The sequence below is a fragment of the Falco punctatus genome (assembly GCF_963210335.1).
Source record: "Falco punctatus genome assembly, chromosome: 2".
Classification (NCBI taxonomy): domain Eukaryota; kingdom Metazoa; phylum Chordata; class Aves; order Falconiformes; family Falconidae; genus Falco; species Falco punctatus.
Genome location: NC_137581.1, coordinates 100,103,602 through 100,117,563, shown reverse-complemented (window position 1 = coordinate 100,117,563; position 13,962 = coordinate 100,103,602). Strand labels below are relative to the sequence as shown.

The window sequence follows — 13,962 nt, the reverse complement described above, 5'->3', positions numbered from 1 at the left end:
CAAACCCAACCCCCCCCCCAACAAACAAAAAGACAACGCAATACAAAAACCCAAACCAGACTTGTATAGGTAACTACCTGTGCTCGAACTGATAAAGTCCTTCCAGCTTTATGTTCTGTATTTATATTACCTGTTGTACAGTTACAGGTAAATCAGCTACGAATTCAAAAAACTACTGTAGAATTCCACCATTCAATTCAATACAAACCGATCAACTTCACTGCCCCCTCTGCAATACGGGATGCAAAAGAACAATTAAAAGCAGCAGGGATAACTTGTTTTGATGTCCTAAAAAGTATCTGAATGAATTTACTTTTACAGATCCATCTTCCAGATTGAAAAACAGACTCTAAATTGAAAAATATACTCTTAATGTGACCTATCACCTTATTTACTGAAGGTTTATTTCAATTGTGCCTTAAACCCACAGAAATCCAAATTAAGAATAACCACTATGTGGCAGTATCCACATGTAAGAAGGAAGTCATAAGAATTTGTATGAAAGTGTCCTATAAAGAGATTGTCCTACTTTCTTACATGGAAATAGCCTTACCTTCCTCTTCCTGCAGAAGGTTATTTTGATTTAAAAATAAAATGCAGAAAATAATAAAGGCAATGTTTGTAGACTTACCTGCTTGCCCAGTAGAAACTGAATTCAATAAAACACATTGATACCAAAACACTATGGGTTTAAAACAGACTTTTAGACCTTAAGGGTGAACAGAACCAGCATAATTATCAGTTGCCTACCATTCTTCTGTGCTGAGGCAACCCAGCACTGTGAGCATGTAACACACAGGGAAGCAACTTTCATGACCTCCATAACATGACTTGATTTGCCGCCTCTGACTTTTACTTCATAAGGGATCCATTAAAAGTAGCTCTCTCAGATCCACCTTCATTTCAAATTGATCTTGCAGCATTTCCCCCCCCCCCCCCCCCAGTGAACTGTTGCAAAAGCAGCATCAAACAGGTAAACAGATGAGTGCAGGGTATGAGCACCTACCTATGTTAACGCCTAACCTGCTTACTAGGCTGCCGCAGTTAGTACAATCAGATAATAGTCTCCCTCAAGGGCATAATACCAAACCTTGTCACACTGCTTTTCTGATATGACAGGCTAGGTTTTTTCCTCCCTTTTTCTGAATCCCAATGACAGCTCCTGCTTCCTTTTAAGAACAGGTTTTATAATCTTGGAAGAGTAGTTCAAATGGAGAGAACAGAGAAATCACTGAGGAAAAAACCTCTGCATTATCGAAGTTCATATACACTAGTAAAACGGATGTAAGGCTGACAGTGTTGCAGAAGTTACAGTTAAACAGACCACTTCTGCTGAAGCTAGCCTTAGTGTTTCTGTCCAGATTTTACAGTTTAATTTCAGCAACAGGCTAGCAAAAACATAGTCTCCAGTTTTAAAATGTTATTCCCACATTTCAAAAATCTCTCCAAAAGTAAAGCAGAAGGAAACATGAGTTACAAAACGTTTAGCAATTCAACATGTATGAGGGATTAATGTCCCATTTAACATACTGACATACGTGTCTCAATATTTGCTCATATTACTTCCTAACTCCCTTTTTACAAGATGACTGCTGGAAACTTGAACAAACAAAACTACTCATGAAAATACTTTTCTACAGTAGCTTATCTGTGAAATTGCTCCAAGTTATAGCTGAGGTGCAATACTGGTTTCCATGCTGGTTTAAGGTGATAATTTCCTTCATATTAAGGGATTTCAGATGTGTGAACCACATGGAGTATTAGGTGAATTGCTGAGCTCTAAAATAAAACTTTTTTTCTTCTATTTCACATGCAAATCTTAATTATCGTAACAAAAAACTACTTACCTATCCACCAGTTTTTTAGCAAATCCAAAATCAGTAAGCTTGATATGTCCTTCTTTGTCTAGTAATATATTTTCAGGTTTTAAGTCTCTGTAAACTATTTCTTTGGAGTGCAGGTATTCTATTGCACAAATAATTTCCGTAGAGTAAAACAGTCCTGTGCTGTTGTTGAAACGCCCCATGTTGCGCAGGTAACTAAAAAGTTCTCCTCCTGGCACATATTCCATTAACATATATAAAAAACGTTCATCATGGTTGGTCCAAAATCTGTAATAAAAATATTATTTTATTGAATAGACAAACAATCTCTCTGATTTGCTTTAGAAATAAATTTCTGTAAAGTTATCTCTCTTGTCCCAACTATTTATATAATTAATTGATGGTTTCTATTCTGCAAATACTAAAACCTCCAAGAATCTAGCAGGATTATGTAATAGAGTAGCTGACTTAACCTGAAAAGTAAAACAGATAGTTCAGGATGCACATGGCACAGGCCAAGAAAGAAAATCTAGCTGACAAGATTCAATTTCATTGTACAAAACAGGTTTCTGTTAAGCCCTTAATAACTGACTTTGTATACTGCCAGTCTGCTAAGACCAGTTAATTCTTACACACTTTACATTTTATTTTATTTAATCAAATATAGTCAACTTGATGGGGGATGAGCAGAATCTGCTTTTGTAAGGATGTTTATGACAGTATGTTCAAAAACAGGACACCACAGTTCTCCTTCCTCTTTCCTATCCCCTCCTCCCTGGAAATATACAACCCCAACTAAAGCATCACTGTAAAACACTGTGATCTATCTTTAACAAAAGCAACTGAAAAGCAAATATGACAACAAAACAAGATTCATTTCTGTACTTCTGAATTAACCTGATGATCAGAACCTTCCATTCCTCAGACTGTTGCCTTTAATTTAAAACTGCTATTGTGGTACAGTCATTACTAGAGGGCAGTAAAGAGCCGATAAGGAAGAAAAATCATTTCATGTGGCTTTCAAATGCTTCATTACCGACTACAGGAATCGCCTCTCACATTCTCCAAAAGTAAGGTGTTCTTCTTTCTATCCATGTAAAAAAATTCACATACCACACACACAAATATAACTCAACAGTTAAGAAGAAAATAAGTATCTAATAGTGTCTTGAAGAGTATTTTGCCATTTTAACAGGAACAGCTATCCCTATTCCTACAATAACAGATAAAGAACACTGTATCCCTACTTACTTTATTGATACAAGAACAGAAGTTACTTCAGCTTCTAGTAACTGCTTCTGCAGTATTACCAGAATGGAAAGATCAAATATCTTTCTCTCTGGGGTTTGTTTTTTTCCCCTTCATTAGCTGGTTCCTAATCAAGGCATACAGTCTCAAGAAAGATAAGCACAGCAAACTGAGCTACCAAAATCGAGTGACTTTTGCTCAGTAAGATTTTCTTTCTTGATGCTGGCACTGAGGCAACCAAGAACATGAGAGACTATCAGACATCAGCAACAGCTCCTCCATTCCTTCCAAAGTGATGAAAAAAGCAGCATTCAGGCTTGCTTTTATGGCACCATTTCCCTATCGCAAAGTCATCAGCATCATTAATTAGTTACCAATAACTAATGCTCATAGTATCCTTCTTGACTATGTAAAAACACTCTTGAGATTTATTTTAAGTAGTTAGGCAAAGCTGCACCTACAGAAAACAAAGAAAGAGGAACAGGAATGGGCAAAACAAAGCCCCCAAAAAACGGGAGCAGAAGGGCAAAATCTGACAAAGAATATAGAGGAAAAAACAGAAGACTTAGACCATTAAAACACACTATTTTTACTGGAATTAACTTCTTCAAGAACTGACTCTTAAAGGTTTGTCTATCCACAGAAAAATGGATACATTACTTGGTATAGATGAAAAACAACAAAATAAGATACATGTGAAAATTACAGCACAATATGAACTGCTGCACCCACAGATGCGTATGTCTCTCAAACATAGCACTAAAGATTGCTGTTGTGGTTTAACCTCCACCAGTAACTAAGTGCCATGCAGCCACTCACTCACCTTCCCCCCCCCCCCCCCCCGCCTCCAGTGGGACTGGGGAGAGAATTAGAAGAATAGAAGTAAGAAAAACTCATGGGTTGAGATAAAGACAGTTTAATAGGTAAAGCAACAACAGTGCACATAGGCAAAGCAAAACAAGGAATTCATTCACCACTTCCCATGGGCAAGCAGATGTTCAGCCATCTCCAGGAAAGCTGGGCTCCATCATGTGTAAAGGTTACTTGGGAAGACAAATGTTATAATGCCGAACATGCCACCTCTTTCTTCTTCTCCCAGCTTATATATGTACTCAGCATGACGTCACATGGTATGGAATATCCCTTTAGCTAGTTTAGGTCACCTGTCCTGGCTGTTTCCCATCCCAATTTCTTATGTCCCTCCAGCCCTCTCGCTGGCAGGGCCCAGGAAACTGATAGGTCCTTGATGGTATAACGCTACCCAGCAAGAACCAAAGACATCTATGTGCTGTCAACATTGCTCCCACACCAAAGCACAGCACTGCACCAGCTACTAAGAAGAAAATCAACTCCATCCCAGCCAAACCCACGATAATTGCCTAGGAGTCTTCAGTGACCAGCTGTTGCAAGAGCACCAAACAAGCATTTCAAAAAAAGTTTAAATTGAGTAGATAAATAACTTCAATATCTACAGAAAAGCAGGGTCTCCTTATACGCAGGAATGGCATTTCTCAAAAGTAACAGGAAAAAGAAAAAAATTATAAAAAAGTTCTTATATATAGGAAAATAGAGGAAGGATGAACATTAGAAATAAATTACATGCAGCATTACTTTACAATACTCCAACATAAAGTGCTAAAAAAATACAGTATTATGCTGCACTGACACATATTCCTTGTTTTGCAACCAGAAGAAGATACCATCTGTGTTTAAGATGGTGATGCTAATTGAAAACACAAAACCCAGACCACATAGATAACAGTTCAAAGGCATTGAAGCAGAACTACATAGAAATTTTTTCCCCTTTTTGTTGATCAACTGTAGTAAAAGAATTTATGTAAAAACCCCATGCATTGGATAGAGGAAGAGGTGACTGAAAAGATGCTGTTAGCCACACAAAAAGCTGCAGAGTTTCATTTGTCATAGTGATAATCGTCCATGAATCTTGTTTAATTAAAGTACACAAATACTAACATTCAGCTAGGTTGCTTTGAGTCACCTTTGCCAAGGGACAAAAGCATCACATGGACAATTAATTGCCTGAGCATAGCTGATGCAGCATCTCCTTGGACATGTCAACAGAAAAGGCAGAGAGCTAGCAGACATGAAGAATGTTTGCCTTGCACACAAGCGAACTTCCATTTGAACTGTGGCTTTTGGTGATTTCAAAAATCTGACGTTTTGGGAATAAACCATGAATGACATCAAAGAAAACTTATCAGTTTGGATTTCTGATCACTTCTGTATGGGCACAAACCCTCAGATCCCTGTCTCTGACTTCTCACCCAAGTTTCTCTATTCCCACCCTTGCTGCACTGTTCCACGTGCACCGACAGATTGGGGTTTTTTGTTTGTTTATTGGGTTTGGTACGTTTTGGGGTTTTGTTTGCTTTGTTGTTTTTTTTCCCCAAAGAATTTATGTATGCACATTGATATACATGTAAAACCCTGTTCCGTCCATATTTTAACCAGTCAAACCAGATATACTCAGCCTGTCCATCACACTTTCCTGCATGCATCTCAAACTGTACATACCCTAGGAACTCATCTTACTGATACTATGCCACACACAGGATTTCTGAACACTGGCTGGAAACCAATAGCATCATGATGCTGGAAAAAGCAACAACACACCAGAGAAAAAGCCTTGTCCTACAAGGCTCTTTCAGTCTTTCAGATGACTACCATGCTTTCGCCTCTTCTTTTCCCTCTGATATTTTCTTAGCCCTGGGAGGAGGTTGCATGTCCTGCAGCCAAATATTAACTAAGGCTAATTTTGTCTAATTTTATGTAAAACTGATTAAGGCAGGTAAATGCAAAACAAATCTTGGTCATTGGCCCTGTATCAATATCCATGCATGAGAAAACACAAATGGAAATCAACTGTGCAATTACCCAGAGGTTTAGTGATCCTGTTAATAGATATGGACTCAGATGCACGAAAGGTGTTGTGGTGCTGTGAACAGAAAGGTATGATACCTTCTCTCCTTAATAAAGGGACCATTGGTATCATCAGAATCATCACAATCCCACTAAAAAAAGTAGTCTTCTAGAACTGTGTTTAAATTATGTTTCTCAATAGGTTCCATCACTTAACCTCAAATACGGGAATAACAAAGCCCAAGAAGTGCTGCAGATATTTAAACTCTTCAAAAATAAATTCTGCAAACATAGATTTCACCTAAGTTTTCAAAAAGCAGATAATTAAATCTAATTATATCTTTATTTAGATATCTACAGGACATATATATGTAGAAATACTTCTTTTCTCACCATCCTAACATCAAGAATTATTCTAGAAGTCATTTTGATGAACCAATCCTAACACTTCTTCATCAGTATTTTCCCCTCACTTAAGAAAATTTCTGTTCTGCAGTATGAAAATGAGAGAGTAAGCTTAAAATAAGTTGTTACTTAAATGTTTAAATTAAGCCTCCTGATTTTACATTCTTGATTCTTTTATAGTAAATATTTTAGCCTCAAGTTATTTTAGTCTAGATCACAAAATAGAAATTAAATGCTTGGTGTTGGTTAAGTACATAACTTGCAATGAGACTGTGGAAAACTTTAACTGCGCTTTATATAGAAGTTAAATGAATTGAAAAAATGCAACAACTTACAATCTGATCAAAAAGGGGTGGTTGACTTCTTTCAAGACTGACTTTTCATTGTGCACATGTTGCTCTTGCTTCAGTCGAATGACATCAGGAATGCTCATTACTTTCAGTGCAAAGTAACGTTTGGCCATTTTGTCCTTCACCAGATGAACTCGCCCAAAGGTACCCGTGCCTGAAAAGTTGAAGAGGAAATGTCAACTTCTTGTAAAAAAGAAAAAAAGCAAAGATAATTTACTAAACTAAACCCTACAGGAACTCAATTCCTGGTTTGTTGCTTTTTTTTTCTTTTTTTTGTTCCTGCCATCCCATCAACATATCAGTATTACATTTTTTACCTGTTTTCACACAATTTTTTTCTTGGGATTTCTCAATTTTTAGTGATAATGATTTAATAAGAATAACACTGTTGTGATACTGCCATTCTTTGGATAGATACTGGAAGCATTTTTTGCAAAGAAGAGAACTGGCCCTGAGAAATGGTAAGGAGATGTATAAAAGTAGCATGTTATATATAAGACTAAAATGTAACCAATATAAATGAAACAAGCAAAACTGCTCTCAAGTGCAGAAGAAAGGCTGGGAAACACTCCCAAAATTCCAGGGATCAGTTTTAATTTACATTGGAGAGGGAGGGGTAGAATACATTCAGAAGTATTATTCAGCTTATTATACCCACAATGTGTGGCATAAAAAAAAAAAAAAAAATCATCACTGACCAACAAAGTAATGTTCAGTTGTAATGGATTTAATAATTCCTCAATGCAAAAAACTACTTACCCTTCCATATATCAGTTATTAAAACAAAATAGCTAAAAATGAATTGGGGTTTGAAATGTTGGAATTCGTAACAGGAAGAGTCCAGAATATACAAAAGTGATGACAGCAACGAAAAAAAATTAAAATATTCATCTACCAAAGTTCAGTCATGGAGAACAGATGCCTGCAATTATTCAGGTAAGGAGACTGTTCCCTTTAATGTGCACAGAGAGGTGAAGTGATTTGGTAGGATAAGGGAGTGATGGGGAAAAAAGTATTTAAAAGTTGCTGACCCTTCTAAAAACAAGAAAAAAATTGCTTATAGTGCTACATTGTTATATCACATGGAAACAGTAGTTCTCAAGCACCCTTTTTTGCAGTTGATGTATTATTTTTATAATTCACTCTTAAAAATATAAAAGGAAAATAAAACCATAAGTCTTTAACATATTATGCATTTCTCTATTCAATACAGTAGTATAAATTAAAGTTCCTTTTAAGTGCATTGCACTGAAGACAATTATACATAACTGAACTGAGTATTTCTTTTAGTTCAAAATGAAAGTTTAAACACGCAGATTTAGCCACACTGCTATTTGTACTGCAGCACACTGTTATACACTTGAAGATGAACACCAATTTTAGTTCATTGGGTGGTTGCTCATTTTTCTTCTCTCATTAAACAATGCCACGTAGGTTCCATTAGAACAGTACACCAGATACTTTTACTTCTATTCTCTGACAGAAATATGTGCCACTATAAAGGATGCTTGGCATTCAAACTAATTGCCTAAGTTGTAAAAGGTTACTCTCTTGTTAGAAATGCCTTCCAAAAAAGTAAAAATCTTGCACTTAAGCTCACATTCATCCCCTTCCTTGCACATACCCTAGGAAAGCAGCCCATAGATCTGTTTCAGTATTATTAATTGGTATGTCAATTGATTTCAGATTGTGTTGACCAGTTACGATCAATCTATACTACAAGACAATTTTCTATGACACGTAGTTGGTACAAGGAGAGGAGTATGTATATGAAAGGAAAATTATTTTTGAGAGGGGCATGACAGGGAGAGACCAAAAACTGACCTTCCAAAACTGCATTACTCAGGAAAGAGATTAAAAACAAGGGAGTTTTTGCCTCTACTAGGCTCAAGAAACTTGGGAATTTATTTTTCTTGCGGGGAGGGGTGGGGTGGGGGGGTGGGGTGTCGGGGGGGGGTGGTGGAGTTTGCGAGTTTGCTTTCTGTATCTGTATTATCTTTAGAAAATTTACATTTTATTTAAAAGTTACTGTTTCCAGTCACTTACAGTCACCAGTAATATTATTTAAGAACATGGCCTTTACTAAAAAACAAAACAAAATACTCATATTACAAACCAGAAACTAACAACTTTGGCAATCCAGTTTTATAGAACTTGGAGTTCCATTACCAATACACCTTTCAAAACCAGCTTTTGAGATAAAACTTCTCACTACACAAACCCACCAAGGATTACAGTTGTCCAAGCACAAAAGATTCTATCAAAGCAGTTTTACATTCCCACCTGTCCTGAGTTACAGTTCTGTAACCATGAAAACTGTAAACAGGTCTCAGATAAAGCCTTCTGTTATACTGAAGCAAGCCATCAGGTTACCCTGGAAAATTTATCATGCAATTAAATCCTTTAACAGTGCAGTCACATTACATGATTATACCTGTAAACAACCTTATTTGCACAAGGATGGGCTTCTGCAGTAAAAAAAAAAAAAAAAAAAAAACAAACCGAAAAAAACGTCCCAAAGCTTCCAAGTACAGCCATCTGTTCAAGCTACTTAAAATACCAAATATTTATTATTTAAGTCTATATTGGATATACAGACAAAAAAACCCACAACTTAGGTTATTTCAGAATTAGGAGCTGAAATTTAAGTTCTAAGTAAAAACACTGTCAAGAATAATTTTAGTTGTATTGCACACCGAAACTAAAAGTTGTCTTAAATTTTTAAGACTTCCAAATGTGGAATCAGGGAAATTAACAGTACCAAGCCCGTAAACAAATGCTGGTTTTATATACATTTTGATACTTGTATAACAAAGTACTTCCGTAGACATATTCAACAGGGAAGTCAGAAGTGAACACATACCTAATTGTTCCCAGGTCTCTAGTGATCTCATGTTTCATGACTTGTTCTACTTGTCCAAGAAATGTTTATTTTAGAACGCATTAATTTTTCCTTATGCTATTGGTCCAACTTTACAAATGATGCTGCTCAGAAATAACAACAGTAAGAATAATCACAATCACAAGTTCCATCCATTTTCAAAGAAGAACCTGTCGGCGACTTATTTAGTAATAGTCCTAACTCTGGAAATGAGGCCTCTTTAAAGACATCTCTGCGAGGAGGAACGGCAAAGCCTGGCAGGCTATTCCAGAATAGTGGCAAGCACCTAATCTAGAGAGCCTCCGGGAAAACGAGAAGACCACACAGACAGGCGTGAACACACAACCTCCCTAACCAGTTTTATTGTTGAACTGATTGCAGACAGTCTTTTTTCAAACATCTTTAGCCCAATTTCAAGCAAGTATGGAAATCAAGAAGACAACACAAAGAAACCATGTAACATTTGTTTTCAGATGCCTCTTGTAATATGAATTCTCTCTCATTCAAGTCTTTTTAGAAAATCCAGCCTAAATCAGTTGGTAGTGACAGTACCCAGACTCACAACCGCCACCCTTCCAGCACTTTTGACAAACAAAATGCTCTCTTACAACCCTAAGGAAACATAATAGTGATGTTCTGGAATTTACTTACACCATTTAAGCTTAAGCTGTTCAGTCAAACTCCTGTCACTGCAAAGAGAAGCAAAGAGCAACATGGCGAGTACTACGTATTTTTTCAACCAAGACAAAAAGACTTTAAACCATGTGGGGCTATTAACAAGGGGGAGCAGAGCAACTTGCTGAAACTTAAAGTTGTATAAAGTATGCAAATGGGATTCAATTTATGTCTTTACGCAGCCACATACAGGACTAATTGTTGAGCTGCTTTTTTTTTTTTTTTTTTTTTTTCTTTTATGCTTAGCTAGTCTACAGACAACCAGATAAAGTTTGCATACAGAGATGCACTCACTTCAAACTTCTGGTCTGGATCTCCTGCTCATGTTTCTAGCCATTTTTTTCACAGATTTTTAAAATTCTGTTCTTTGTAAATGGAGGTGAGGGGGGAGGAATGGGATGGGACATGATGGTCAAGGTGGAAGGCTGCAACAAGCTGTTGTTACAGTTGTTCAGCACAGTCAAGAAAATCTAACTTTTATAAGAACAAGTTTTATTGTTGTTGACTAGGTGGAAATTCTGCACTTCAGGTTCACGGAAAGAAAACTAAAAAACTGAAGCAGTGAAGTGGCACCACAAAAGATGGAGACCCCGCTCCAGAAATTGGAGGGAAGGTTTTTGGCAGCAGAAGGCAGCAGGGTTACTAAGTCTGCTATCAAAGCTCCACTGCCTTCTGTCCTCCAGGAAGGAGACACTAAGCTCATGGAACAATTCATGCTAATCCCCAGGAAAGAATTGTTCCATTTTTTGCCCTGATCACCTCAGAGCTCAGTTACATGAACCAGCTAAATTTGACCTTCTGTGACAGGTAAGTAAACATTCCTTAGGATTACCTTAAAACAGAAACATTCTGTACTTGCTCAGCTAGCACATAATAATGAAAGGAAATACAGTGTTTACAGATTTGCACAATATTCCACTCATATTTATTTAACGTTTATTTCAAACCAAGAGAACTTCAGGGACATTCTGGATGAGTCCTGGGATCTACCAAGTACTATCCTGCTGAAGGAACAGCAGTGGCTGTACACACACATGCACACAGGCTTATCCCTACCTGTCTCTATCACAGCACGTAATGCCAGAATTCTAGAGCAAAAATGTGCTTGCATCAGAAAATTCTACCTCATGAAAACAGTTGTTACTAGAAGGTCTGAAGGAAGATTTGTAGTTTATTTGCACAGTCCCCTCCTCCCTGTTAAGGCATACAGCAAAAGGCATATAGCAGAAGGTTTCTGGCCACCAGTACCAAAAGCGAGTGAAGAATGCCTGTGCTATTTACACTATTCAACACAATTCAAGATTTTCAGGACTAAACTGGCAAACAGAATAAAACATGCAAAATGTTAACCACTAATCCAGTATAATCTGTTTACAACAGAAACAATAAAATTTTTGGATCGCTTTGCAAACGTAATGTGGTTGGAGAACTTGAAGGAATGCCAGCAATCTCCTCAGTTAGGTAACCCTCTCATATTAAACACACACAAAGGGAGGAGGCCAAAAACTGTGGAGGACCAGCTTGGCCTAGGTATCAAACACAAGGAAAGGCATTCTGAGCCTCACAAAACAAGCTGGACTCCCCAGTGCCATGCCAGAATACCACAGCCGGTTTCCAGGATTTTACTCTCTTTGAAGCCTGGTAGAAAAGAATAAAGAATGTGGGAATATTTCTGATGCAATATAAGATACTTTTGATGCGAGGAAAACCAATCCTGCAACTTTTGATCAGCTAAAACAATTCAGTGAGTAGTCATGTAGTGATCATTTTGCTATTGATGTAGGTGACTAATTTAATGCTCTTTATTTACTCTCATTAATTAGGCCCAGCTGTTCCAGCTTCCCATCCTTTTAATCCCCAGCTCTTTCTTAAAACCAAGTTTGCCTCACTCGGATAGATACCATCTGTTTTAATGAAGAATAAACTAGGTCATGTGAGATCCATGACCCTGAGGGCTGCTTTCTAAGTCCCAAAGGGGTTGATCCTGACTTCCACAGATGCCTACAAAAAGCATCAGATGTATATGCTTTTATTTACAGTTAGAAGAACATTTCCTACTGTGCCACATATTAGTCTTTATCGGTAGCCACAAGCACATCAGACTTAATTCTGCTGAATATCAGAGATAAATTAAGTGAACTGTATTACAAACTCACTACTGAATCTCAAATTTGACTGCCGTTTAATCTCTGTGTCATCTTGGGATGGAAACTGAAGAGCCTAGCAATGCATGTCCTAAAAGGGGAAGTGGGGGTTGTAGTAATTCTTGACAAAGAAGGGGAAGAAGTGGTACAGCAAAGGAAATCAGCCAGCCCAAGCAGACTGGTAATCAGAAGAGTAGCACTTGAGAGAAGGATAGAGGGAAACCACTTGACAGAGGCAATTTGGGCTTCTACAGCAGATGGGGCTGGCACATGAACAGGGCAACACAGAACAAGGATGATGATTTTGGACATCACAGTAGCAGAGTTCACTTTTTTATTATTATTTTTAAACCCATAGACCACTATCAACTGAACATGCCTTGCGAATACCACTCAACTTTCTCAAATTCCGTGCCTTCACACTGTTTCACAAACCAGCTGTGGACTGCTCACTCTAGCATTCAGACCACTGCTTTTGTACTTCTGTACCACTCTAGAGGGTTCTGATCTAAACCTGAAAAACATACCAGAGAAATAAAGAAAATCAGAGCAAGTTTTACAGATACCAGAGAAATAAAGAAAATCAGAGCAAGTTTTACAGAACTGCCTATTGTTCTGTCTAGAACTGCTTATCTCCTACTACTGAATCTAAGAAGTAAACGTCAGACAACAATTTTTGCAAAGCTTTTGCATATCCTTCAATGATCTGAGAAGACAGTCTGATTATAAGAGCTTAAAAGCATAGAAAACACAGATGCCTTGTGTAGTGCTCACCATGTGCAGTGTTGCCAAAGCAGCTTGCTTCTATGACTTTGTTCATTCAGCCACTGTACTATGATTCAGTTTGCACTAGGAACTCCTTGGATAGAGAAAATGTTTTTCTACTTAGCAATATTGTGAGATACTACACAGCAAGACATGCCTGCTACATTCCAAGCAAGATCATCACTTTTCAGACTACCTGTCCGAGAAATTTTATTACCAGTGGTTTTCTCTTTTGGATTCTAGACTCACCCCTTGTCAACCCATTTCTCAAATGAAAACTCAGTATCATTAATTCATCCCAGCTCAGTTAAGTTGAAAAGAAAGTAGCAATACATGTTCAAAGTACAGCTTAGCTTTAGACGCAGACGCTGATTGCTGTAAAAAAATTTCACCTCTTTGCTGCTTCCAGATTCCAAAGATCTGACATATTTTCAGGTTCTTTCTTAATTGCTTGCAACAACACACAACTAAAACCTACATTTACCTATCTGGAATTTGGTATAATCTCTTTTCAACTTTGAACAAGATTCAATATGCCAGAGAACACCAAGCAATTGTGTCAACAACTCTTGTTGTTGATCCACCCATTTAAAACTTACTGAATGGCAATTCTTAAGAACACAGGAATCACCAGGCTAATTAATACCCATCAGTCAAGCTCCCTGTTTTTCACACTGTTCAAAGACAAGTTCCTGATTTCCAAGAACTGCCATTCAACAGAATGCTCACGATGGGAGTTCCTTTCTAATTCTAGAATTTTTTAAGGTTTTTTTTTAGCTCACAACTTATTT

At 37.4% G+C, this 13,962-nt stretch overlaps 1 protein-coding gene across 8 annotated transcripts in view; it reads right to left on the bottom strand.

Annotated features, from left to right (window-relative positions):
• The window catches only part of PRKX (protein kinase cAMP-dependent X-linked catalytic subunit), a 137,721-nt gene that overhangs the window by 100,489 nt on the left and 23,270 nt on the right, over nt 1-13,962 (bottom strand). For all 8 annotated transcript variants that reach the window (XM_080375477.1, XM_080375476.1, XM_080375480.1 and 5 more), the window contains exons 2-3: nt 6,692-6,860; nt 1,848-2,111 (exon numbers count right to left, since the gene is read on the bottom strand). In XM_080375477.1, coding sequence (XP_080231603.1) covers nt 1,848-2,111; nt 6,692-6,860 — 433 coding nt within the window. The remainder of the gene's footprint in view (nt 1-1,847; nt 2,112-6,691; nt 6,861-13,962) is intronic.